Here is a 27,500-nt window from a genome sequence, read left to right as displayed (position 1 = left end):
ACACACTTAGGTCACTGATCCTTCCACTGACAGAAACACTTCTGGTAGGCTTCATTTGGAATGGTGGTCATCTCTGATCCCCTCAAAATGGGATCCTTTCAATGACATATTCAATTTTATAAATAACCAAAGGTCGCAAGGAGACATGTATGGAGAGTAGGGGGTTGGTTACTGACTGGAATTTCATATTTGGCTAAAACACTTTGGATCAGGTGCGAAAAATTGGCATTTGTATCGTGACACTGCTCCAGCTCATTCATCCCATCTGATCCAAATACTTTTGGCAAAACAAGGAATTCCAGTCGTTAAACAACCTCCCTACTTTCCAAACATGGCTCCTTGCAATATTTGGTTCTTTCTGAAATTAAAGACGACATTGAAAATATCCCGTTTTGAGAGTAGTGAGGAGAAATTATAAAATGCGACAACGGAGATAAACACCATTCCAGTTGAAGCCTACCGGAAGTCTTTTCAGCGCTGGAATGATCGGTGGTGTAGGTGTGTGCAGGCAAAAGGGGCTTAATTTGAAGGGTCACAACCCCGTCAGGTACGTAATATATTTCCTTCAGACAGACCTCGTGTGTGTGTACACACACACACACACACGCACACACACATATATATATATAAATTGTATACACACACACACACACATATATATATATATATATATGTATATATATGTATATATATATATATATATATATATATGTATATATATGTATGTAAGTATATATATATACTGTATGTATATATATGTATGTGTATATATATATATATATATATATATATATATATATATATATATATATATATTTAGTTAATTCTAATTACACAATGCTTTATGATTGGGTATGAAAGAGTAAGTTATCTTGCACTTAACTATTGTAATACTATAATAACAACCAATGAAGATTGAATTGTGAGATATAATATAAAAATCAGTGATTATTATTATTATTATCATAATTATTATTATTATTAATATTATTATTATTATTTGGTAAGCTACAACCCTAGATGGAAAAACAGGATGCTATAAGCCCAAGGGCTCCAACAGGGATAATAGCCCAGTGAGGAAAGGAAACAAGGATATAAAAAACTACAAAAGAAGTAATTGACAATTAAAATAGAATATTCTAAGAACAGTAACAACATTAAAATGAATAATCCATTTATAAACTATAGAAATTAACAACATAAGAGGAAGAGAAATGAGATAGAATAGTGTGTCCAAGTGTACCATCAAGTAAGAGAACTCTAGCCCAAGACAGTGGAAGGCCATGGTTCACAGACTATGGCACTACCCAAGACTAGAGAACAATAGTTTGATTTTTGAGTGTCCTTCTTCTAGAAGAGCTCTTTACCATAGCTAAAGAGTCTCTTCTACCCTTACCAAGAGGATAGTGGAGTAGATAGGCAAAACAATTGTTCACTTGAAGATACAAGCATGAAATTTGGCAGAAATGCTCATTGGGGGTTAGACTTTAGGAAAAAAGTACTAGCCACCTGAATCGTAAGAGAGCAGGAAAGGGTTTATTCATAGCATTAGATTCAAGATATTTAAATGGCCAATTAGAATCATATTCTTCCTCCATAACGGAAATTAGACGTCTTAATCTTCGAAATCCTTACTTTAACCTTGAGAGGTCATTTCTTAATAACCCAATAAGAATTTTAAAGCCTAAGATTTTGCTCATTTTCAAAACTGGAATAGGCCTAGGTATGTAAGATCAATTTCATATGATAGAGCTTGACTCTCCGAAAAAAACTTTCTTTCAGTAATATGTTTCATTTAATCTGTGCAAGCATGCAAAATTAGTCTCTTATTGCCATTAGTAGTAATATTACTGACAAGTGAGCGTGAGAAAATTGAAATAGGCATCTCAGGGAATAGTTTACCGAACGAAAGTTATTCAGAAAGTCAAACTCTCTTATACAAGAATAGTTTTACCTATCTATTCCCGTTTTGAAAATGAACAAAATCTTACTGTCGGGTTTACATTTCAAGAAATGACCTCTCCTGGTTAAAGCCCAGGGTTGTGTAACTTAAGACGTCTCTTTTCCGTTATAGATGAAAAAGTTGATTCTAATTAGATATTTAAATATTTTGTACTCAATAATATGAATAAATCCTCTCCTGCTCTCTTACTCTGGCATCATGCAGTTTCCCAATATTGCTGAGAGATGAAGGAAAAGACTCGTTCTCATGCTTAAAAAAATCTTGTAAATTACATACTTAATTTTAACAAGAGATGAAAAGTCGGGATAACATTTAATAATCCTCCTTAAGTAGCTTTATCTCCAATTGGGACCTGTACTGAAAAAAAGAATCTGTCTTGTTCCTTTTTGATTGGCTTGTAGAAATAATGACTATCAGTCTACATTTTATCCATAAGAGTTTTGAACTGTTCTTTTCGCTTCTCAAAATAGGTTGTAACAAGTTCAGCTGAAGAGGGTTCTGCTATGTCTTATGTGTAAGGTCAGAAGACCTCCTGTCTCCTCAGTGAATGGATTGCCCATTTCATCTTTAACCATAGTGAGCCGGTGGACTTTCTCAAGGGATCCCTTTTGAGTTGCTTGTGACTGTTCATTGTAAAGAGTATTTTTATTTATATCTTTACTTTCCGATGTTGTTTCATAATTAATTACTAACTTACTCATTTCTGTTCCATCCAGCATCCAGCTGATGGGTCCTCTGTAAGCCCTATTGTTCCCCAATCTCTTTGGAGACAGTTTTGTTCTGCTCATGGGTCGTTGGTGAGAAACGCATTCCAGATTTGTGAACCACAAAATGTCCATATTGTGACTGCCTTGCAATTGCGGTACTAAACTTGCAACTTAGCTAATATTGATCCCCATGCTAAGTTTCACAGCAGTGTCCGTCATCGGCGTGCCCCGGTGGTGAACGACAGATACTCTATTGGGTTTATCTCCAGAGCTAAAAGTTAGTTTTCCTTCTCATATATAATTAGTCTTTACTCAGATAAGGAGCTTAATTTGCTCCCATTGACTGCAAGATGGGCTCTGTAATTTACAACACCTTGAGACATTAAATAAACCGAAAGAGCTTATCCCTTTCTACCTATTTTAGTAGCAAAAGTTGGAAACAAATAGGCAGAGATCGACACTTTTATAATTGATGGGTGTTTTTGGTGTACTGGCAGCCATATTGGAATCTTTGATGGCTAACACATTTTTTTTTCCTCAAGAATATTCTTACTTAATTCCACGCTCGCATCATCAAACGAACAATTCTGGCCAAATATCACGTCAAGCTAATCCACTACATGCCAATATTATGAATAGCGATGAAACTGCCTATTATACTTGAAAAAGTAATCACAATTGTCATTCCGATGCTTTTACACACACACACACACACACACACACACACTATATATATATATATATATATATATATATATATATATATATATATATATATATATATATATATATATATATATATATATATATATAGATAGATAGATAGATATAGATATATTGTATATTTATATATATAAATATACTGTATGTGTATATATATATATATATATATATATATATATATATATATATTTGAAAATTGATTATAATTGCAATTCAGATAAATTTACACACACGCACACACACACACACATATATATATATGTATATATATATATATATATATATATATATATATATATATATATATATATATATATATATATATATATATATATATATATATATATATATATAGCATGCAATTATATGTTATGTATACTGTATATATTTGGGAAGCGATTACAATTGTAAATCCGCTATCCTCATATGCATATACGCGTGCATTTGTATGATACGTATATATATTCCCATGGATACACATGTACATAGAAACATTCAACTTGCTTGTTTAGTATTTCAAAACTGTTACAGGTAGTAGATGAAAAACTCTATGATAACATTTTCTATAAGAATGCAAATATGTAGATACAGTGAGAATAGATTTCAAGGCCCAAGGAGAAAATAGATGTTTTCAAACAGAGGAAATACAGCAATCAAACTGTAAATAAAACAATTCAGCAGTATCTTCAAGTGTTTACATAGGAAGATATCCAAGTAAAGCCAAAGAATATTGCACCTCATGTGATGTAGTTTTGTTTGTTTACCTTTTTCAGGACGTGAATCATGTTCCGTATCAACTGACCTTAACCTAACTTCAGGTAAGGATTTTATTAACCCCTGCCTCCACTTGAGGACCCTCCTCTCCCCTTTCACAATGATTCTTTCTCGTTCTCATACCTTCTTCTCTTCCTTTTGACGTCAACTTTACTTTGCTACGCACAAACACACATGTACGTACACGTGTCCGTTCAGTTACCCCACTTATTAAACCTGAGATGATATCTTCCGTTTACAGATAAAATCCAAAATACTGCAATAACATTACAAGAGAGAATAATTTCAGGTGGAAATACGTTCATAAGAGTTTAAACTTGATATAACAGACAGGATTTAAATCTATGAGAATCTGCATCATCACCATGGAGGCAATGGAACAGAAATAAGAACAGAAGGGCCTTACCGTCTACGTGCGACGCAAGCAAAGGAGAATTCACGCCTACGATCGTCCTTTAACTTCTTGATTCCAGTCACCAAAGGAATACACACGAACACAAGGACAGCGTTAATGATAATACATCATTCGCTTGTTTCGGAACACAGCACGGCGTCGGTCATTTAAACAACAACCTGGACAACTCGCACAAGAATGATTAAACAATTTTGATCTGACCGAATTTAGCAAAAGAGAAAAGTCGAAGACCAGGGTGGAAGCAGAAGCGGGAGACTTGACAGCCTGCACCAAACTAAAACGAAGAAGAAGAGTAGCGACTGGGAGGAGGTTGTGCAAATGCCACATTCACCGACTCAGTCCAACACATCCCACGCTTACTTTGCACTCAGCCCGTGGGGCAAGGATGGCCTTCTCCTCGCTCGAATGTAAACAAACCTTTCCCTCAGTTCAAATTTACTTGTCAAATGGCTGAAAATTAAGATATCCATCAATCATTTAATAATATATTGCTATATTTCAATAATGAAATATAATCAAGCAGGCATAAGTACGTGCTGTAATGACATATGGTTTTATATGAAAGACCTTACTTTAAAACAAAATGCAGTATAATTTGAGCACTTGCTGGAATGCTTCAAGCTAATTCTCCTACATCTCACTGCGCTTTATTGATCAATGGAGAGAATTATGTGCATGGCAGTTGATAGAAGGTGAACCGCAACGTGAAGGAAGAACAGCATGTAGCATGCAACATTATTTCGACAGGCCTAGACTATTGAAAATCGAACTATATATACACATAAAATTATATATATATATATATATATATATATATATATATATATATACTAACACAAAAATATACACAGATATATATATATATATATATATATATATATATATATATATACAGTATATATATATATATATATATATATATATATATATGTATATATATATATTATATATATATATATATATATATATATATATATATATATACTATAGTGTATATATACACATATATTAATATGTATATATAAACATCTACACATATATTTATAGCATATATATATATATATATATACATATATATATATATATATATATATATATATATATATATATATATATATATATATAATGAGTCCCACGTTAAAATATATATAGACGTTTCATGGTAAGCTGATAATTCAAAGACTTAGTTATTATCTTCTGATTTCCTAAATAAGAACTGATAATTTATAGCTGAATAATTTCATTACTGGCTCAAAGGTTTGATTACAGTTTGGATTTCCAGGGTCAACGGAAACGCAACCCCGGAAAAAGCCAAAAGTTAAAGTCCGTAGTCTAGATATTTCTCTAATTGGTTAAGGCGTTCCGATGAGGACATTGCATCAGTCTTCTTTGAGAATAGGTTTTACATAATTTACTGAGGTGTTTATAAGAATTAGAGGGTGGCTTCACAAATCTGGGAAGGAACACGATTATGTTGTCGGATGGAAGGGCTAGATAATAAAATCAAACACCAGTGCGCATTTAAACATGGACAAGGGACTGAAGCCCAAGTGATTATTATAAAACAGACGAGGGAGAAGTTTGAGAGTAAAGAGAGAAGAGTAAACTCAGCATGTACAGATTCAGGGAAACCTAAAGCTGGAATTAGATAATTGAGTTGTGGTGCACATTCAGGATGAATGGTATTGCGGTCATTTTTTAAGAAATATTTGAAATTTTGATCAAATTAAACAAAATTCGTGTTAGAATGGTGGTTGATATAGTGTTTGAGTGAAGATCATGGAAAACAGAAAACGGAGAAGTGTAACCTAGGTGTAATTTTGCGGTATTAGAAAGAGCTTGAATGAAGGTTAAGGTGGACGTTTGAAACTCTTAACAGTATTACGCAGTGGGACAGACTGCATAAACATGAAAGGCAAAAATGCATGTAAAGGGAACAGTGTTGAATGTGAATGCTACTAAGAATAATGGTACGTTACAAAGTGAAAACCTTGAAGACAGATGAATAAAATCGTTATTAATGTAAATTATGATGGTGTTATGAGAGTCTAGGCGAATTACATAATAAGTGAGGTAAGGAAGGTAATAGGACCATTGAAAATTGTTTAGAGGAGAAAAAAAAGTGTCAGAAGAGCTTGCTAAGCCAGTTTTCCTTCATCGAAGTGGGAGAAAATTGAGCTGTTTAAAAAAAAAAGAAAAGAAAAAAATCAAGAGCTTTAAGGAGGTTCTGTCTCATGAAGAGAAAGAAGGGCGGGAACTGGTGAAGAGAGAATATAGTTTGGAAGTCTTCAGAGGAAGTAAGAGACCAAGAATAAAAAAAAATAGAGTAATGGTAAGATAAGGTGAACCAGATACTAGAATGGAAGGCTCTTGACATGAAGGAATTGCTTGAACCTTTGCAAGGAATAAACGACGCAGTTTGTAAGGTTGTACTGGAACAGGACAGGAATCTAGATGTATGGGGAATGCTGGGGGAAAGCCTTACAGAATTGTGCAAAAAGTATATTAAAATTGAAAAAGTAAGGGAGTATAAAAGGCAAGAACTCAAGAAATAAAAAAGGGGCAAATTAAATAATAATAAAAAAACACACCAGAAATGACTAAAATGAAGTTTGTAAATAGTAATGACAGGAGATATTACATAGGAGAACTTGAACACCAAGGAAGCATTAATAGTAATGAAGACAAGGTTAAATACGATAGACTTGTTTACGGGCTGCCCAATGGCAAGGTAAGGCAATCTACAGACAGACAGATAGACTTTAAAGAATGTTATGGAAACAGGAATGAAGAGGATAGGCTTTGTGTGTTGTGTAATGAGGCTGATGATACAACGGAACATATGTTTAGCTGTAAAGAATTGAGAAAATTTAAAATCAAGGAAGTTTTAGAATCATCAACCAAAGAAGTTCCCTGATATATCAGACAGGCTTTGGAAGTTAGAAGTAAAAGTATGCAGGCTGTGGTGTCTGTGTAGGAGGTAACTAATGATAATGAACTTTCTGCAGACTGCAGCGCTTTGCACCTACGCTTCTAGTAGTGTGCCCACAAAAATAGATTTGTGGAGAGAACAACGAGGAGTCAGGAACCTATGTCATAGGCCAGAACTAGACAGAGGAGGCTCTTTAACACTGATGTGTAATTGAGAGAAATTCCTGCAATTGTACTGGGAACTAGAAGGCTTAAAGAGCTTTGTGGGTGGGAAAGGTGTAGGGACAGAGGACAAGCAGAAGGCTATAAGGTGAGTATAGCTAGGGGCCAATGGATACTTGAAACTCTCATCAGTAATGCCTACAGTTCATTATGAGAGGTGCACTGGAGGTTCTCCCATAATACAGACCATGGGTGGAGCAAGAATTTTAGTGGAGAAGAGAGTTACCTTGTTATCAGTTACAGAATGAAAATAACACCAATTGTTTTCTGATAATTTATGGAGTTATCATTGCCAAAGGAGATATATATATATATATATATATATATATATATATACATATATATATATATATATATATATATATACATATATATATAAACATATATATACATATATATATATATATATATATATATATATATATATATATATATATTTGTATATATAAAAAAGAAGAGTATTATCTTTTGTAATGGAAATCTAACAATTTAACAATAATTTCATGTACAAGGCAACACAAAGTCTTACTTACGTCTGTGGAATATAAATATAAGGCAGGAACCACAGTAGCGGGTATATTAGGTGGAGGACCCTGGAATTTTGAGGGAGTATTAATTTACAAAATCCTTAACAGATTATTACTAGATATACATAATTAACAAAGTGAACCTGAGAAAGAATGATTTTACTATTGACCTAAATTTTATAACTTATGCTACTACACAAAAAGACAATATTTTGTGTATTGACAAAAGAGAGAGAGAGAGAGAGAGAGAGAGAGAGAGAGAGAGAGAGAGAGAGAGAGAGAGAGAGAGAGAGAGAGAGAGTAATGAAAAAATATTACGACTTGGTAGTCAAAGAAATTTTCTTATTTAATCGTCGTCAACATACTAACTTCAATCGATAAGCTAATAGTCGACGAACTAGATACTAGACGGTCATTTGACTAAACCTAACGCAATCCACCCATCCATCACTCCACAGAAAATGTAAGGTATTTTTTTGTACAAGGGTACAAAGTCTCTCATGAACGCTTTGCAAAAATTATATCTCGAAAATACAGTAGTATGTTTTCACCTGTCTAATCTATATGAAAATAGCTAGAAAGGTTATCTAAGAACTGATAACTATTTTCTGCATGTGTACGCGACCCGTCACAATGGCGGCTAAATATTTAGATAGGTATGCACTCTAATGCAGACCCCCTCTCACCAAGGTATGACTGCTCAACTTCCCCAATACCCGAGGGATGACGAGAGCTGAGCGTGACCGTGTGTGTGTGTATGTATATATATATATATATATATATATATATATATATATAATTTATATATATATACATATATATATATATATATATATATATATATATATATATATATATATATATATATATATATATATATATATATATAGATAGATTGATAGATAGATATATATATAGATATAAATCCCCACTTGCTCTTTTTATATGAGATGCGTACGCCGATGGAATGGAAATTTTTTCTTAATTTATCGATAGACCGGAATAAAGGTTAACGGAGGGAAAGGAATGAGCTCATAGCCTATCTCCAAATGAAAAATTACTGAAAAAATGTTGTTTGGACCTCTTACGTATATTTTTCATACAGGATTGTGAGGTTTAATGTCCTGTGGGCTTAGAGACAGAAAATACACCTCTGTTGGTATAGTGACATCATTTATGGTAATCAAGGATAATTAATTCTTCTGCACACGCAAACAAATGCTGATAACTGCTGATATGAAGAATTAGTGTTTAATCTTGAATTATTTATGCATTACTCTGAAGAGATCTAATATAGCTGTAACTTTATTCAGCAAACTTCCTAACTAAAGTTTAGAACCTTTTCGCTGATAATAGAGTAATTTTTTTAACTAATAAGTTTCAACATTCGGCTTAAAAGGCGAGTTTGTTGACAACAATTCAAATCGAAATAAAGACATTTTCGATTAGATTGGATTCATGAATTTTGAAGCCCATGTTCAGGCACTGGCACCGGAGAGGTCCTTCAGCCCGGTTTCATTTAGGTATACAGAGCATTTATGCTTAAATAAAATACACTACTTGATAAAAGAAATAAAAAAGCAGCATTTGAAATATAGACAGACCTAGTAATAAATCATAACATGCTTAAGGTTGACAATTTGTGCTTGATTAATTTCATGCAGGAGAAGGAAATAAGAAATCAAAGCAATACGATGAAATAGATAAAGGCGATTTTGAAGCATCATTAACAAATAAACATGGAAAAGATGTAACAAAAGACTGGATTGGATCATTAAGTGTAAACCAAAAACTAGTCGGTCACTGGGACTAGTGAACTTGTTTAGTGCCATCATGAATAGGACGCCTAAACAGATTAAGAAAAAAAAAATGATTGAAAGGTATAATCAAAAGATGTACATCCGTACAATCAAGCACCTTCCACACAATTGCAAAAGTGATTAAGATTAAGAAATGATTGATATATTCAACATTCCACAAAATACCTAATTCCCGTTGGTGTCTGCATCGTTATTGCCTGAAATATCAACAACGGATTTACCATCGAGGTGGAACTTTAGTCGCTGAATAATGACAGTAACCAGTTCCAATGAGGACACACTGGAGCACTGCAACCATCTAAAATATATTTCTTATTACTGCCAAGGAGAGAGACAACCACCCTACTTTCCGTTTCCTTAAAATAAAGGATATACTTCGTCTTTTCATATGCGAGTCAGGAACATTTTCTATTCAATACAAATCGTTGAATGTGGCTCTTTGTTTTCCTTTGCCATGGCTCGTTTTTTTTTCTCCTTCTGTCCACGACCTTATGACCACGAATATCTACATTTGAGGTAACCCAGCAAAAAATAAGAGTAGTGCCGATTAGAAATGTGATTAAAGCCACTCTTGGGTGTTTTAGACTAATGTCAAAACTATGAAAACTATTAGAGAATCGGATGATCTCTAAAAATAATAGTATAAGATAGAGATTTTCCATTTACATTCTAAGTCCCAAAGCCTTACCCAATATTGTCAACTGCTGTAGATATTAAGGAGACAATCACCTAACTTAGCTTTAAGTGTACAGTATGACTCATCTTTATGGATTGCAAGGCATCCATCACGGTTCTCTGACAATAAACAGTCGGTAAATAATACGATGTTTTTTTACATCATGTTCAAGGAATTTGGACTTGACTTCTTGAGAGTGTTTTTCCTCGTGAAGGATTTTGGTCACAATGAAATTTTAAATTTCAAATATGATCCATAGTAAGACATGAGAATGTTGACTTCCACGATGTTCAGTCTCTTGAGAGAGAGAGAGAGAGAGAGAGAGAGAGAGAGAGAGAGAGAGAGAGAGAGAGAATGTCGTTAGTTCGTCCATTCAGCCTACGGCTAACTCGAAAAGATGAGGATCTCTCGGAGTTACCAGTTTCCTTCAAGAGAGTTCTGTGTGTGTGTGTGGGGGGGGGGGGGGGGGGGCGTTGTCACCAAGGCGCAGATTGGATTCTGCACTGATACTGCAGACCTGATTAGTGGTACTTCATAAGGATACACATGAATGATCTTGACAGGGGTGATTCTAAATGCATATACTAAGGTCCATAATGTGTACAACATTATCATTCTTTCCGTTACTAACAATATTATTATCAAGTTCTCCTTAATTAGTCTTGTTAACAGAAGAATACAAATTTGTGCTTTGAACTATACAGAGAATCATACAGACTCAAAAAGGACTTATTGTCTGATCTCCAACTAATAACAGAGACAACCTTCAAACATTTAAACAATCTTCAACCTTCAATTGTAGGGTATCAATGTGACTAGGCTAGATGAGTTTATCGTCAAATATCATGCTTAAAAAACTTGACCTCTTATTCATGAGATCAATTAGCAAGCTTAGAAGGAAACGTGGGTACTACTTCAGTATGTCTTCGTCTAGTAAGTCATACAGAGAATGCCTTAGATGTTGAAAATCTAAAACCAAGGTCATCAGCTAATTCACAGAGAATTTTGCAAATCTTTGCAACCTAATGATGCATCATCGCTGATCCAGTAAATTGCCAAATTATCAGCAGAGAGCTCTTTACAGAATACTATCTATAGTTATCGCATAACATTTAACACTATAGAAATTTCCCCATGGGATTCTCTCCAACCGAATAAAAGAATCAGATAGTGTTTTTCCAACCTTAGTTTAATAACAAGTCTGATAAAAAAACTGAATCTTATTCGCTAATTGTTGGATCATACCATATCTCTAGGTAATATTCTGAAGTTTCTCGTGATTAAAGAAAACTTTCATTGTTTAGTATTACTTAGAAAAAGCTTACTGAATTTGGTTGGACAATCTCACCCATGAATCCTTTCTTAAGAAAATCAAACTGCAATGGAGAAATCAAGCCTTCATATTCCAATCAGCAAACTGGAATAATGTTTTACAGATCCAAGTCATTAAAGCAATTGGTCTGTAGCTAGTGCATTCGGTGGTATCCTTAATGGGTTTCGTGACTGGAATGAAAATGGTATTTTCCAGTTCTTGTGTAGTATATCAGTTTCTCATGCTAATTTCAAAAGAAATATCTTAGCATTTTCTCGGACATGTTTAGGGTGTGTGAGAGAAGGAAGTTGAGAGTTAATGTAGGTAAGAGTAAGGTTATGAGATGTACGAGAAGGGAAGGTGGTGCAAGGTTGAATGTCATGTTGAATGGAGAGTTACTTGAGGAGGTGGATCAGTTTAAGTACTTGGGGTTGTTGTTGCAGCAAATGGTGGAGTGGAAGCAGATGTACGTCAGAGAGTGAATGAAGGTTACAAAGTGTTGGGGGCAATTAAGGGAGTAGTAAAAAATAGAGGGTTGGGCATGAATGTAAAGAAAGTTCTATATGAGAAAGTGATTGCACCAACTGTGATGTATGGATCGGAGTTGTGGGGAATGAAAGTGATGGAGAGACAGAAATTGAATGTGTTTGAGGTTTAAGTGTCTAAGGAGTATGGCTGGTGTATCTCGAGTAGATAGGGTTAGGAACGAAGTGGTGAGGGTGAGAACGGGTGTAAGAAATGAGTTAGTAGCTGGAGTGGATATGAATGTGTTGAGGTGGTTTGGCCATGTTGAGAGAATGGAAAGTGGCTGTCTGCTAAAGAAGGTGATGAATGCAAGAGTTGATGGGAGAAGTACAAGAGCAAGGCCAAGGTTTGGGTGGATGGATGGAGTGAAGAAAGCTCTGGGTGATAGGATAGATGTGAGAGAGGCAAGAGAGCGTGCTAGAAATAGGAATGAATGGCAAGCGATTGTGACGCAGTTCCGGTAGGCCCTGCTGCTTCCTCCGGTGCCTTAGATGACCGCAGAGGTAGCAGCAGTAGGGGATTCAGCATTATGAAGCTTCATCTGTGGTGGATAACGGGGAGGGTGGGCTGTGGCACCCTAGCAGTACCAGCTGAACTCGGTTGAGTCCCTTGTCAGGTTGGGAGGAACGTAGAGAGTAGAGGTCCCCTTTTTGTTTTGTTTCATTTGTTGATGTCGGCTACTCCCCAAAATTGGGGGAAGTGCCTTGGTATATGTATGTATGTATGTATGTTTAGCATCTCACATAACATTGTATCTTCTCCAGAAGCAGTAACTTTGGTTGATCAGAGCACTTCTATTAATTCACTAAGGGAGAACGTTAAATTCCTTTTACATCTTCTTGTCATTATAGCTAAGATTCAGGCCAATCAACGATTCACAAATTCTTTTAGAGTCAGGAGATTGATTTTCCAATCTAAATATACTTAAACAATTTTTGCCAACTTTCTCAGCAACTTCAGAAGGATCACTGATGATAGTATCAATCTCTTTTAAAGTGGTTATGGAGGGAAAAAATTTCCACCAAGGTCTTATTTTCCATGAATATTTTGCTTTTCACCATTCTACTTTAAGAAGAACCACTATTTTATTGTATTCTCTACTATTTCATAATAACCTTTAAAAAACCCCGCTTGTTTTGTTCCATACGTGGAAGTGTCTGTGTGTGAGGTTTTCATATAGTTCTAATTATCGACTTATGAGTACTTTGGCAAGAAAAAAAAAATCAGAGGCATCAATATGTGAGTTGAAAGAATAAAATTCTCTGTAGCCTATAGAGAAAGATTTCGATTGAATTCACCCCAATCTAGTGCTTCTGTCTTCCACTTAAGAGAATCAGTTTGGCGTATTGTTAACATGCTTAACGTTAATTGGGAAGGGACAAATCCCATTTAATTATGAATCAAATGGAAAAAGACCAAATAAAACTTGAATGAATGCTTGGAAACACAGGCCTATGACCCATCGTTAGAGTCACTGGACCATTGTTAATGTTTTCTACGATTCTCCTTTATAAGTCTCATACATAAATATCCCAAAGAGAATTATGAACATTAAAATTGTTACGTAGTAGGAAGGGAGCATTGAAGCTGATTTGTCAGATTCTAAATATTGTATAATTTTCACTGAAACAACATCTTTCAGGTAGGTAAAGGGAGCAAATGGTCAGTTGTTTGTCTAAAACTACATCAACAGCCTGTTATTGCTCAGTCTCCTTCGGATAGACTCGCTTTTTATCATTCTAAGAAGATTTTATCGAATGCAAAGACGGTAAAAAGGGGAGGAGGGCTTATGTATAAAAAAATTGCCGTCAATTGTATAGCTCCTAGGAGTCTCGTTCATTACCAGATTTAACTAGAGAAGTCCCTCCTCTAACTAAGAACGGCCATCCACTACCAACTACTAGGATGTACTAATGAAAGTTAAATATCATCGACAACAATGGAGTGTTATTAGCGAAAGCGTTTTGGAACTGAAATGTCACAACTTGCAAAGAAGCATCAATTTTTAATAAAGGAAGCTACGAGAACTTGTGTACAAAAATAAAAGTAGATCCATGGGCATAGTTACTAAGAGGATAGGTAGAATGAAAAACTAAATACAAGTCAATGTAGGATTGAAAGGATAATTGCCTATTAAGGTCTCCAGTGAGCATACAATTCATGGATTCTGATCATAAAACATAATTTTGAGTTGTTGTTCTTTAGTGCTCAGACATTTGCAGTTCAATTGCAAAATATCTGACTTCAATTTATTTTTAAACATATTTGCTTTGGGAGAGGAATCATGCTAGATAAAATTTCGTTTAACGCAATTAACAAAGGAGAAAGAGGAATTATGGGAGGTTTAAAGGTTTAAAGGCCACTCATGAATGGCAAAGGCAAGGGATAGTGACACTGCCCTAGCAAGCAGGACAATGCCCTAGAGACTGACCATATATAAATATGATCAGCGTCAAGCCCCATCTCCGGCCAAGCTAGGACCAGGGAGGGCAAGGCAATGGCTGCTGATGACTCAACAGATAGACATATAAGCTCCCCCAAACCCACATCCTAAGCTTCCAAGGATGGTGAGCTTGCAGGAACCAAAGGAACTAACGAGTTTGAGAGGGACTCGAATCCCAGTCTGGCGATCACCAGTCAGGTATAATTAATTGAGAATTCTGATCATTTTGAGGAATAGGTTTCCTAATAGCAGCAGTTCATTCAGCAAACATGGTAAATCAATTTGACATCTTTAAGAGGTTTAGTGTTATTAGTATCAGGCTTCTTATACTGGTTAAATAAAACCCTCCTTTTCAATTTACATTTTCGGGTTGAAAATAGAGTCTGAGCTGCTGGGTTGGACTTTCACATCTGTAGTATACCAACAGCTAACAGGAAGTGAATCGCATTAACTAAATTCCATAAGAATATTGTCCGCCTCCTTACTCCACATTTCAAACAAGTTTGATAATGATCCCGAGATGTTCGTAGAAGTTACAGGAGAACCAGGCTTAAGCACAAATTTCGGTTTACCATGGGTAGCAGCCACACACAAATTTAGGCTCACTACTAGGAAAATCAGGTTTCGATACAAATGTAGAGTACTCGGAAAGTTAGGTTTCGACACAAATGTAGAGTACTAGGCAAATCAGATTTCGACACAAATGTAGAGTATTTGGAAAGTCAGGTTTCGACACAAATGTAGAGTACTCGAAAAGTTAGGTTTCGACACAAATGTAGAGTACTAGGCAAATCAGATTTCGACACAAATGTAGAGTATTTGGAAAGTCAGGTTTCGACACAAATGTAGAGTACTCAAAAAGTTAGGTTTCGACACAAATGTAGAGTACTAGGCAAATCAGATTTCGACACAAATGTAGAGTATTTGGAAAGTCAGGTTTCGACACAAATGTAGAGTACTCGAAAAGTTAGGTTTCGACACAAATGTAGAGTACTAGGCAAATCAGATTTCGACACAAATGTAGAGTATTTGGAAAGTCAGGTTTCGACACAAATGTAGAGTACTCGAAAAGTTAGGTTTCGACACAAATGTAGAGTACTAGGCAAATCAGATTTCGACACAAATGTAGAGTACTCGGAAAGTCAGGTTTTGACACAAATGTAGAGTACTCGGAAATTTAGGTTTCGACACAAATATATTGTACTAGGCAAATCAGATTTCGACACAAATGTAGAGTACTCGGAAAGTCAGGTTTCGACACAAATGTAGAGTACTAGGAAAATCAGGTTTCGACACAAATGTAGAGTACTCGGAAAGTTAGGTTTCGACACAAATGTAGAGTACTCGGAAATTTAGGTTTCGACACAAATGTAGAGTACTCGGAAAGTTAGGTTTTGACACAAATGTAGAGTACTCGGAAATTTAGGTTTCGACACAAATGTAGAGTACTCGGAAATTTAGGTTTTGACACAAATGTAGAGTACTCGGAAAGTTAGGTTTTGACACAAATGTAGAGTACTAGGCAAATCAGGTTTCGAGAAAAATTTAGGTATATCAGGAGAACCAGGCTTAGGAATGAAGTCCCTTGGATTAGTTAAAGGATTGTCTTCAAATACTACTTGATAGTTAGGACAAATTTAATGAATTTTTTTATGCTTTTGATAACAGAAGGAAATAATGATTGAGGCTTTTATTAGCCCCTCACCTTTTGATCCTACATTTGCAAATTCAACGATATCCTATTCAAAATTAGATTGAGTTCAAATATTTGAATTTAGGCTATTGGTAGGACACTGACCAATAACTGCGTTCTTTTGAACAATGACATTTCTATTTTTTCTTTTTTTGTTATTTTAATTCAGCTTGGTCTCATTTGAATAACCTAAAGAACTGGTGAAGTCTGCATATGAATGCACTAGTGTACGCGACTCGTCAGAAATGACGGCTATGCACAGACATGCACACGTACACACAGATTCAACCCTTCCCACTCACTCCCCCTTTCCTCTTGGGATATTTCCTCTCACCATTCTATGACTACTGCTCCCCCCCCCCCTTCCTGAGGGACTTGCCATATCAGATAGCCAATGGTTATGTAGTAAGGAAAGGTACTGAAAGAAAATATCAATAAACTGTAGTTGCTCCCACCTTATTTCTTAATTAAAAGTTTTTCTTTGCTGAATAATACACCTTTATAGGTATTATTTGAAATTGATGATTAAATCTACTTGGATGTTATTACCAACTTCCAATCTTCTTTTACAATCTTTCAATAACCCTTATAAAGTTTGATTATTTCTTTTGTTAGAAACAAAAAGCTAGGTCAAAGGTGATGCATTTCTTGTAAAAACTGAGTCAGCTATATCTATTGAAATTAGAGTAGAATTATATTCATCAACTAGGACAATAAGGAAATCAAGTATCTTAATTCTTAACTTAGTTTGCTTTCTTATCAATAAAGTTAGTGAAAGCTTTATTTAGGGCCCCAGAGTCAAAGATAGTTGCTTATTGTATTATATGTTTAAAAATGAGTGCAGCTGTACCCAGATTAATTCTTTGTACTAGGGCATAACATCTTATTCTATGAATTAAGGCTAAATTGCTCAATGACTGGAATATTTGTGCAAAATAGTGAATGCTAGTATTCGTTCATAACATTTACTCATCCCAGTTCTTGGCTTAACAATAGTCAGTAGTTATGTCCATAATAGAGGGAAAGGGTTTCATCACAGGTGCCACGGAGGAATCAGTAGATCTGGGGAGGTGGATCATTCGTAAAATGATCCATGAAATGAATTAGACAAACAAATGTTCTATTAACTGTTGGAAAATATAAAAAAGTGACAGCAGATGTCCAGGCAATGCTCATTATCCAACAGTGGCCACTATGAGAGTTGATCTCTCCCGTGGTGTTCACTTCATGATCTACTCGTACAGGATAGTGATGCGTTTTACAGATTCAAGGGAAACTCACCTGTTAGGACTGAGACCCTGTGATCATGGAATCATCTGTAATGGTGGCTTCCAGCCTCGAACCGAGACCCCTAACTCAAGAACTGGCTTATCATGGATTCTAATGAGCCAGCTACTGAGGAGAGTTCTGCCAGATAGGTACAAACCATCTTAGATATATCAGAGAACAAACCACTTCCCAACCATGATACCTTCTCCCATTCATTCAATCAGTGAACTGTGGTTAAATATGGAAATATCCTCCTATTTACACTAAATTGTACACAAAACTGTTTATAAGTGGTAGTTATAGAGGTTAGAAAAAAAGATTGAGAAAGTGGGTAAAATATGGTGGAGGATAAATTATAAATTGTAATTAAAAAAAGGAATACCAGGACAAGTTGAGGGGAAATTGAGGGAAAGGTTCCGCAACTCGAAAGACCTCTTGGCTGTCACGAAGCTTCAATATAGAAAAAGAAATTCTACGTTGAAGCGGAGAAATTTTGATTGTCACAGCAATCTCTTATTTAGGTAAATTTAGAAACCACTTATTAAGAGTTGAGCATGAAAATAGTGTGTGATTAAGAGAAAAGTATTTGTCTATGAATAAGTGTGTTAACTAGACTTCTAGAAAGTAGATCGCTGTCAGTTAAAGGATGGCGTGAGGAACATACGAAAGTAAACAATACATTAGATATTTAAAAATAAATAGAATTATTTTTTTCTGACAACTTAAAATACTTTACTTATATGAAATTATATAGTCATGATATGAAAATCAGTTAACATACTATATCATTTTTAACTTGAATGTTCAGTAATGCAGTGATGATAGTCATATTATTCTTAATCTAAATTTTTTCTCAAATACTGTAATTGAAATTTATAATGTTAAATGTTAAATTTACATGTTAAATTTGTTCCAGTCTAAGAGAAAATACTTTGTAATTGTAGATATCTTATCTATATGCCAAAGTTTCTATATTTTTTAATACATAGTAATTTCTCTCTGTCAGGATGAAATTAGTTTGAATTACCTTTGTAAACAAGGCAAATATACAAAAATGTATAATTTGTAGTTCAGTCCTCAAGAAACATTTAATTCCATAGCGATTGATTGTGTCGTAGGCCTACCTGTGATTTCATCGGCGTGTATGTGTGTATCGTTGCTCCGTTCTGTTGGTTTTCGGTGGGTTCCTGAGCTTCTGGACTGCGCTTTTGCTGTCGCTCGGACTCCAATGCCTTCTCCGATCGCTTTTCGACGGCACTGTTCGTTGTAGCGGGTTTCGCTTGTTTCTGGCTCTGCTTAGAACTCCTCAGGGAGGTTAGCAATCCGCTAAGTCCCCCTCGACTTCCCTTGGTTCCCTCGCTCTTCTGGGGTGCCTCCTGAGGAGGGTGGGCATTGTGGTACATGTCATACCCTATAAGTTCCGAATGCCTGACTTGCAGAGCCGTTTCGAAGCTGTGGTCAGAAGCTACAGAGGTTCGATCTCCCGATCGTGGTTCCACTTTCACCCACGGTCTGTCTGGTGACGGCGTCCTCTTAAGACGTGGGCTCAGACGACGCAGCAGGGCCAGAAGACCTTTATGCCTACGAGTACCCGGCTGGGGCCCTGACGCCTGCGAGTAAGGGAGGGTACTCGCTTTATGGCGGACGGTGTGAGGTACCTTCGTCGTGAGTTTGTCCATGACTGTCAGACTGATAGCAGGGCGAGGGGGTCCTGAAGGAGGTGCAAGACTGATGTCCCTAGCACTGCGACTGAATCCTCGCCACAGGCGGTACTTGGGAGTCGTGTAAGGCGGTGTGTTGGTTCTTGGGGGAAGCAGAAGTGAGGGCGTGAGCAGCAACGTCAACAAACACCCCTCTGATCTACTGGAAGAGGGGTGATGGGCAGTTACGCTCACCCGATGAAGGTCGTCGCACGATTTGGTCGACACCGGAGGACCTGTTGGAACACGTTCTAGGTTAGTCATGTCTTAATATCTTTGATTATACTAAAGCTATTAAATTACGCGGAGCGATGTTGTCTACATATGCAACATATCACCTTATCATCTTAAATATTTCGCAACATAATGTCAACATATACCATAAAAACCCGAACTTATGAGGTAAATTACATCGTGCTGCTAACCACACATTTCTGTGGGAAGCAAACTTTTCGAATAAAGGAAGCACCACCTTCTTCATAGAAAAAAACAAAAAAACAAAAAAAAAAAAACTCAGACACTTGTACAACATCAACTACACGAGCGCACAACAAATGATCAATCTCCCACAACACACTAAAATAAGGTAGCAGTGATTAGAATAGTGATTAAGACGCTTAATAATCTCTCATTACACTTAAATGCTGGCAAACATCACGGACGTTAAATGAAACAAGACGCAGACAAAACGATACAGTAATGGGTGACAAAAATAAAAGTGGAAAAAAAAAAAAAAACAATGGTATCACAACATACGAATTTTAAGCACAGCTTCACAATATATCTATGGCAACAATAACCACAACAAAAACGATGCATACATCCATATAATAAAATATATACCCTAAAATAATGAATGCATTCATACGAAAAATTCTACACATTTATATATATATATATATATATATATATATGTATATATATATATATATATATATATATATATATATCATAAATAAAAGAGTACATAACAAATGTATATGTAGTGACATAATTCTAGAGGCGAACTAACTGTTTCCTCCTATATCTAAAGAGAATATCAAGTGCAATAAAAATGATTTTATCCTCAATGAGTATAACAAAGAATGATTTTAGGGTTTTATTGAAGGAAATAATAAACAGGGGCCAAATGTATTACCTTTGACAGCGTACAGTTAATATTCTTTTCCACTGAACTACCTTCAATATGGATAAATATCAACACAACATTGTGCTCAAATAGAAATAAATTTCTACCTCATACTTGGGATCGAACCCTATCCCCTAGCGGCCTAGCCCCTTGTGTTGATATTTATCCATATTGACTCATGAGGGGTAATTTGAATGAATTACTATCAATTGTGTCACCTGGTGGGCCGGGAAGTCGAGGAAAACTCGCTGGTAAGGAGACTGATGACTCGCCAGGTAAATCGTGAACTGAAGATTAGCAGTTTGGTTCCGACCTCTTTTATGGTCTCTGGTGGCATGGTTGAAATCGACCTGGCCTGTCATTAGAAGGGGCTAGGGTTCGATCCCAAGTATGAGCTAGAAATTTATTTCTACCTTCAATATATCTATCAATATACTGTTCTACATAACCTCGATTGCAATTGACAGCGTTACTACCATTGATTCCTTGTTAAGGATAGATACTAAAGCAGTGTTACCCGAACTGTTCCCGATGTGATTGCCTGAGGATGGGTAAATGATTTGCTCGACTATACTCTGGCTACTTAATGGATATTTAAATGAGAAATTGCTCGAATTCCATGTAAATTAGTGGTGCCAAAAACTCAGTTACACACTGCACCAGTTACTTAAAAAAAGTGAAATAATACCTACTTTACAAAATTTTAAAAACCTCTTCATGGTTCAGGTGCTGTTTGGGAGTTGTCAACTTAGTGAAATAACTGTTTGTGCAATACGATCGGCTAGAACTGTCCATGTGGTGTTACTATCATGTTTTCGTAAAAAAAAAAAATCTTAAGTGGTACAAGAATAATTTGAGTATTTAGTAGTTATTCACCAAAACTACTACATGAAGACTTGATCATGAGTTAATATATGACGAAATTTTTTATTTAGTCTAATATTAGTGAAAAAGAAAAGATTCTTTTCTTATATGATGCAGGTAATAAAAAGTAAATACTTAGGAACTGATGGAGCAGAGAATTTCTACCAATGCTTCAGCAATGAGTTGACGATAGGGGAACTAGCAAAAGTTCATTCACTCTTTTGACACCAGGTGGTAAGAAAGTGTTTATCCAACTCTTCCGATGACCAAGCAACGAAATGTAACTATTCTTGATTAGAAGAAGAAATCAAACCAAAGGAGGGAAAAATGGAAGGTGAATGTGAATGAAGGAATACGGAGCTAGAGTAAGATTCTTAAACTTAACTTCGTTGCTAAGACATGGTATTAATCAAGTGTATTCCATCATAAAATGATACAGCTAGTTGCTTGCAAGGGAAACATTTAAGAATCAAATATGTTGTAACGTACGAAATTACAAATGATGAAATCTATAAAACCACAATTGCAATATACATACATACATACATACATATATATATATATATATATATATATATATATGTGTGTGTGTGTGTGTGTGTGTGAGTGCGTAACGTATACATTATATAAGCATATATATATATATATATATATATATATATATATATATATCGCGTGTAAAAGGCTATTGTAGATCCTTAAATTTTTTTTTACCAATGATTGACAGGATGTAAAAAAAAAAAAAAAAAAAGGCTGTAGATAATGTAAGGACAAATCTTATATAAGACCAAAACTTATGCAGACTATTTTCTGATAAACTAAGAAAATCTATTCCATAGAAGAAGAAGAAGAAGAAGAAGAAAAATAAGAAGAAGAAAAAGAAGAAGAAGGAGGAGAAGGAAAACTAATATGCTGCCACAATAGGATGTACGGCATATTTCTTACGATGTTTTTATGATCGCATATCCAAGGCTTTACATTCATGTTACGATGGACCTCTTTCAGTGGGAAGATCTAAATATCAGTAGCGTGGAGTGGGTGGGGATACCAAGTTATTAACCACGTGTGAAAAATCCCAAAGGGGAAAAAAAAAAAGATGAATAGATAAGTAAATTAGCACCTTATCTCCTTACCCAATACCCCTGCAAATTCTATTAGTTATCCAGCCAACTTTCAAGGGGGGAAATGAAGTCACCGATAATGACATGCAGTTTGAAAGTAAGTTTAGTACCGTTAGAAAAAATAGGGATTCTCTGAAGGGCATCAAACTGCACCAAAGGCATGAGGTGTACAATTGTAGGCCTTTATCTTACATTTCACATGGAATTAAGAAGGGCCTTAAAGTCGCTTGATCTTTTGATACTGGGTTTGGCGAACAATCGGCTGGAGTCATATGCGTTTTTGAAATCTTATACTTCATATCCTAGATTTAAGAAGTTCATTTCGATTTTGAGTGAATAATTTAAGCATATAATCATTTGTATGTTACTATTGCATATATTAGTTGAACTTTCTTGTGCCATATGATAGCCAATGTCACATCACTATTAGCAGCACCAGTGCTATCTAGTGTTAAACCCAAGGGGCTCCATGACACTTATCAACATGATTCGTATTTTTCTAGATCAGTTTTATAATTCCACGAAGCTTTGGCTGTTGATACTTTGAATACGTTACTGAAATTTGTTTTGGTAAACAAGGCTTATTTTTTGCATCCCTGGTTTTTCCTATCTCTAATTATTAAACTTTTTGTTTTTCCTTGATGATAATAATTCTGTTGTACTTCATTATCATAATTATCATGGCAATTTTTCTGCTATTCGATATATATTTTTACTTCTTTTGGCATATTTATCTTTGCCTACACATTGATCTTCAGATTAACATATCCTTTACTTTACTTTACTTTAAGGGTTGTTTATCTGATCCTATCACATAGGAGAACCCTGCGCCTACAGGCCCTACAAGATCTGTTTATCTTATATAATTTTAGGTATTTAGCGTATCACACATGTTAATCCGTGTTAATTGTCAAATCCACAGTCTCGAAGCACTTAGAAAACAAGAATGTCTTCTGTTTTTTCTTGAAAGCCCTAATATCTTCAGTCTTTCCATTGTCTTTAGTATTCTTTATTTTCCTTCATTCAAATAGTTTTCAGAGACGTTGAAAGGCTATGTGGATGAAGGCTTGTGTTTTCCCTCTTCGCTAACACATGATCGTTTGGGTTTTGAAGCCAAAGAAGTAGGCTTGCAAGTTGATCCATTTTGACCCAGTGTTTTTTTTTCTTTTTGTTAGACGTTATACCAGTGATTTTAAAACAAATAAAAATTTAGATATAACAGAAAACACTTGAAGGGAAAAACCCCAGGGACCTATTTTTCTTCGTTTCATAAAATGCCTTTTTTTTTTCTCTTGATAGAATTACATTAGTATTTTTATTAATGTAAAATACATTTTTTTTTTCTTTTTGACAGGGGTGCTGGCAACCCATCCTACGCCACGGCTAACAATGGATAATTATTAAGGAATATCAGTAGAGAATGGCGTTAAAATACTGCCAATAAAAACAAATTCTAAAAAGGGGAGGAGATTGAAAATAGCCATGTCCTTGATAACGAGACCTGTTATCAATGATCAAAGAACATCCTTTGAAGAGAACTTGAATAACAAATCACCCTCTCTCTCTCTCTCTCTCTCTCTCTCTCTCTCTCTCTCTCTCTCTCTCTCTCTCTCTCTCTCTCTCTCTCTCTCTCTCTCTCTCTATTGGTCAATGGACAATAATAAATTCTAAAATATTAGTCACAATAATCATACGGTATTTTAAATGAAAAATTTTCTAGAGCAAACAAATAACGGTAAAAATAATAATTTTATTAATAAAAAATACGAAAGAAATGATTAAAAATGTAACGTCTTATAATTTGATTAACCCTTCTCATATATTTCTGCAACTATATGAGTGTATGTAAAAATATGTTTATGTTGTACAGTATTCAAGAATCGTCATAAACGATTTATCTAATATTGTTAGTTGATATAAATTAGACACATTACCTCTACGAAATATATAAATTGAATTGAAAATTCTAAAACAATAACTTTAATTTTGACGAATAAATTCTTTGGAATACAGTCTTTTACCTCAAAGTTTCACATGTTATCAAAGGAATGCAAAACTTGAAAATCTCTTTACATTAGCTTTGTCACCACTAAAAATACGTTCTTTTTTAAAGTACATAGATATAGAAAATGTAATATTCATGGTAGACTTTAAATTGGAATCACATGTTACAAATGGAGTTCTAATTTTCATCATTTTAATACATCAATGTCAAAACTATATGTATTGCACCAATAACAAATAAGAATGAAAATTAATTTTCAGGAGTGACGTAAATTTAATTTTCAATATTTCAAAAAATATAAATTTTTGAAGAAAACGGGCGATTTTCTTTGTGAAATACCTGTTTTTTAGTAGAAAATGTTGTCCCGTCCATATCTATAATAAAACCAGACAAATTTGTTGTAATACAGAACTATTAAAGAGATGGATGTGAACTTTGTTTAAATGTGATCACAGATAGCAACACAGGAAATATATTGGCTGGAAATTAAAAAAGCAAACATCATACGAAGGACTCTAATTGTCACTTTAATCATTATGGTATCACATGCGTTGAAGTTGATATTCCTTTCAGAAATGGGTAGATAGACAAAAATCAGGAGACAAATAACAATACAGAAAAAGAGACGAAATTGCCATACTAAAAATTATCTTTTTTTTTTTTTTTTTTTTTGAGCGAGAGAGAGAGAGAGAGAGAGAGAGAGAGAGAGAGAGAGAGAGAGAGAGAGAGAGAGAGAGAGAGAGAGAGAGAGAGAGAGAGAGAGAATTAGGAAATAAAAACTAAAGTGATTCTAGGTTAACCATTCTAATTTACTTGCCTGTCGAGAATGGATGAATCCGGGGGAAATAATCTTTGCGAGTTAGCTCGAAAAACTAGATGAACTGTTAACGTAAAAGAATCATTAGAACATGCTCTGAACAAAGCAATTAAATGACACACCGAAGTTGTGTTATGCACCTGCATTTTTTCCTTATTAGAAATCAAATTGGCACTGGGTTTGACAACACAGGGAAAACGTTTAGGAAATAAGAAAAGGGTGAAACTGTATAAGGTTATGTTGACGCAAGTCAGAACTATATGTAACATGTATGAAGGAAGGCTATTTTCCTTGATGATATGCTGGAAGCAGACACGGGTCTGTTATGTGAAAGAACTGGCAGGTTTTTTACGAACTGACCCCGTTTGAAATAAAACTATTATAGTTATGGGGATGATTATAGGAATGGCTATCATCTTTATGCCTTTTCCATGGGCGCGGGGAAACGAGAAATCTAAGGACCCGCTGAACCCAACAAGACTAGACCGGAGGTCATTCATCTGCCGAGTCTGCTGCTCATCTAAAGTGTATTCAATCAAAACGACCAACGACGACTTCAACGAGCAACAAATTTCCTCAGATTGCTCTATTTGAAATATAAACTTGAAAGCAGAATTACCAAGGCTCAAGTTCTGACAGTAGGATTGCACTCATTCGGAGCAAAGGCTAAAATATGAAATAGAGAATATATTATAAAAGGAGAGAAACAACACAATGCGATGTTGTCATTCAAAAGAGAAAAAAATGTATATATATATATATATATATATATATATATATATATATATATACAGTATACACACACACACATATATATATATATACATATATATATACAGTATATATATATATATATATATATATATATATATATATATATATATATATATATATACACACACACACATATATATATATATATATATATATATATATATATATATATATATATATATATATATATATATATAGCCTAAACTATTAACTGATATAAAGCTATTCATTCAAAAGGAAATTAATTTCGGTTATTTTGTGACTTTTAAAGAAAGTAAAGGTCCTGTCGAAAATCCAAAAGATAATGGAGAATAGAGGGCCACTTATATTCTTTGCCATTCCACGGATCCAATTAATCCATTTCTTGAATTCTGAGTATAAATATACTCAGAAATGACCAAACTCTAAGATCATCATTCATTTTTGAAAGTTAATATAAGACAGAATATTGCTTGTTAATCATCATAAAAAAATCCACGAGCTATTTTGACTATATTTCCAGTTCATTTATTGTAAAAAAATATATCACAAAAGTCAAGTGTGATTAAATCACAAAGTCTCAGTGTTTCTTTGTGATATTCTTGATTTTTGCATGCAATCATTGAGAGGAATACCAGTCGAAGAGTAGCAATGGTATTTCCCAAAATATTGGGTCACAAGCACTTGCAACGAAATACACTGTGCGTATAGAAACACAAATGTGTTGTAGTAGAGGGTTACGGATGACTAGCTATAAAAAAAAAAAAAGATTGGAAGTCTATGATCACCAACGTCTTGGGAGACACGAAAAACTGCAGTATAGGTAAGATGATAGTTTACCCAATACGCATTAAAACCTCTTTTTCTGACTCATGCATATGGAAGCGGTTAAGGTATGACTTTCGTTTACAAATTATACATGCATATTCAGTCCTATTGTACTTTTAAGCATTTCGGAATTTCAACTCAGGATATCCCATTAAAAATATTAGTGTTCAATATTCAACATAAATTCATTTGAATTGTGATTTTATTATGAGCACCATTTAAAAAAAAAAAGTTTGGATCCTTTTGTATACAAGAGCACAATAACAGACGCATTTAAAAAGGC

The 27,500-nt window shown here is 34.7% G+C and overlaps 1 protein-coding gene across 3 annotated transcripts in view; it reads right to left on the bottom strand.

Annotated features, from left to right (window-relative positions):
* LOC137653575 (uncharacterized) overlaps positions 1-27,500 on the bottom strand; it is a 343,186-nt gene that overhangs the window by 226,618 nt on the left and 89,068 nt on the right. For 2 of the 3 annotated variants that reach the window (XM_068387097.1, XM_068387105.1), the window contains exons 3-4: positions 19,125-19,936; positions 8,269-8,328 (exon numbers count right to left, since the gene is read on the bottom strand). In XM_068387097.1, the coding sequence (XP_068243198.1) occupies positions 8,269-8,328; positions 19,125-19,679 (615 nt within the window). In that variant the 5' untranslated portion in view covers positions 19,680-19,936. The remainder of the gene's footprint in view (positions 1-8,268; positions 8,329-19,124; positions 19,937-27,500) is intronic. The other variant, XM_068387115.1, reaches the window with a different exon arrangement.

Source organism: Palaemon carinicauda, chromosome 1 (genome assembly GCF_036898095.1).
Source record: "Palaemon carinicauda isolate YSFRI2023 chromosome 1, ASM3689809v2, whole genome shotgun sequence".
Classification (NCBI taxonomy): Eukaryota; Metazoa; Arthropoda; class Malacostraca; order Decapoda; family Palaemonidae; genus Palaemon; species Palaemon carinicauda.
The sequence above is the reverse complement of the archived record's forward strand: the minus strand, read 5'-3'. Positions and strand labels throughout refer to the sequence as shown.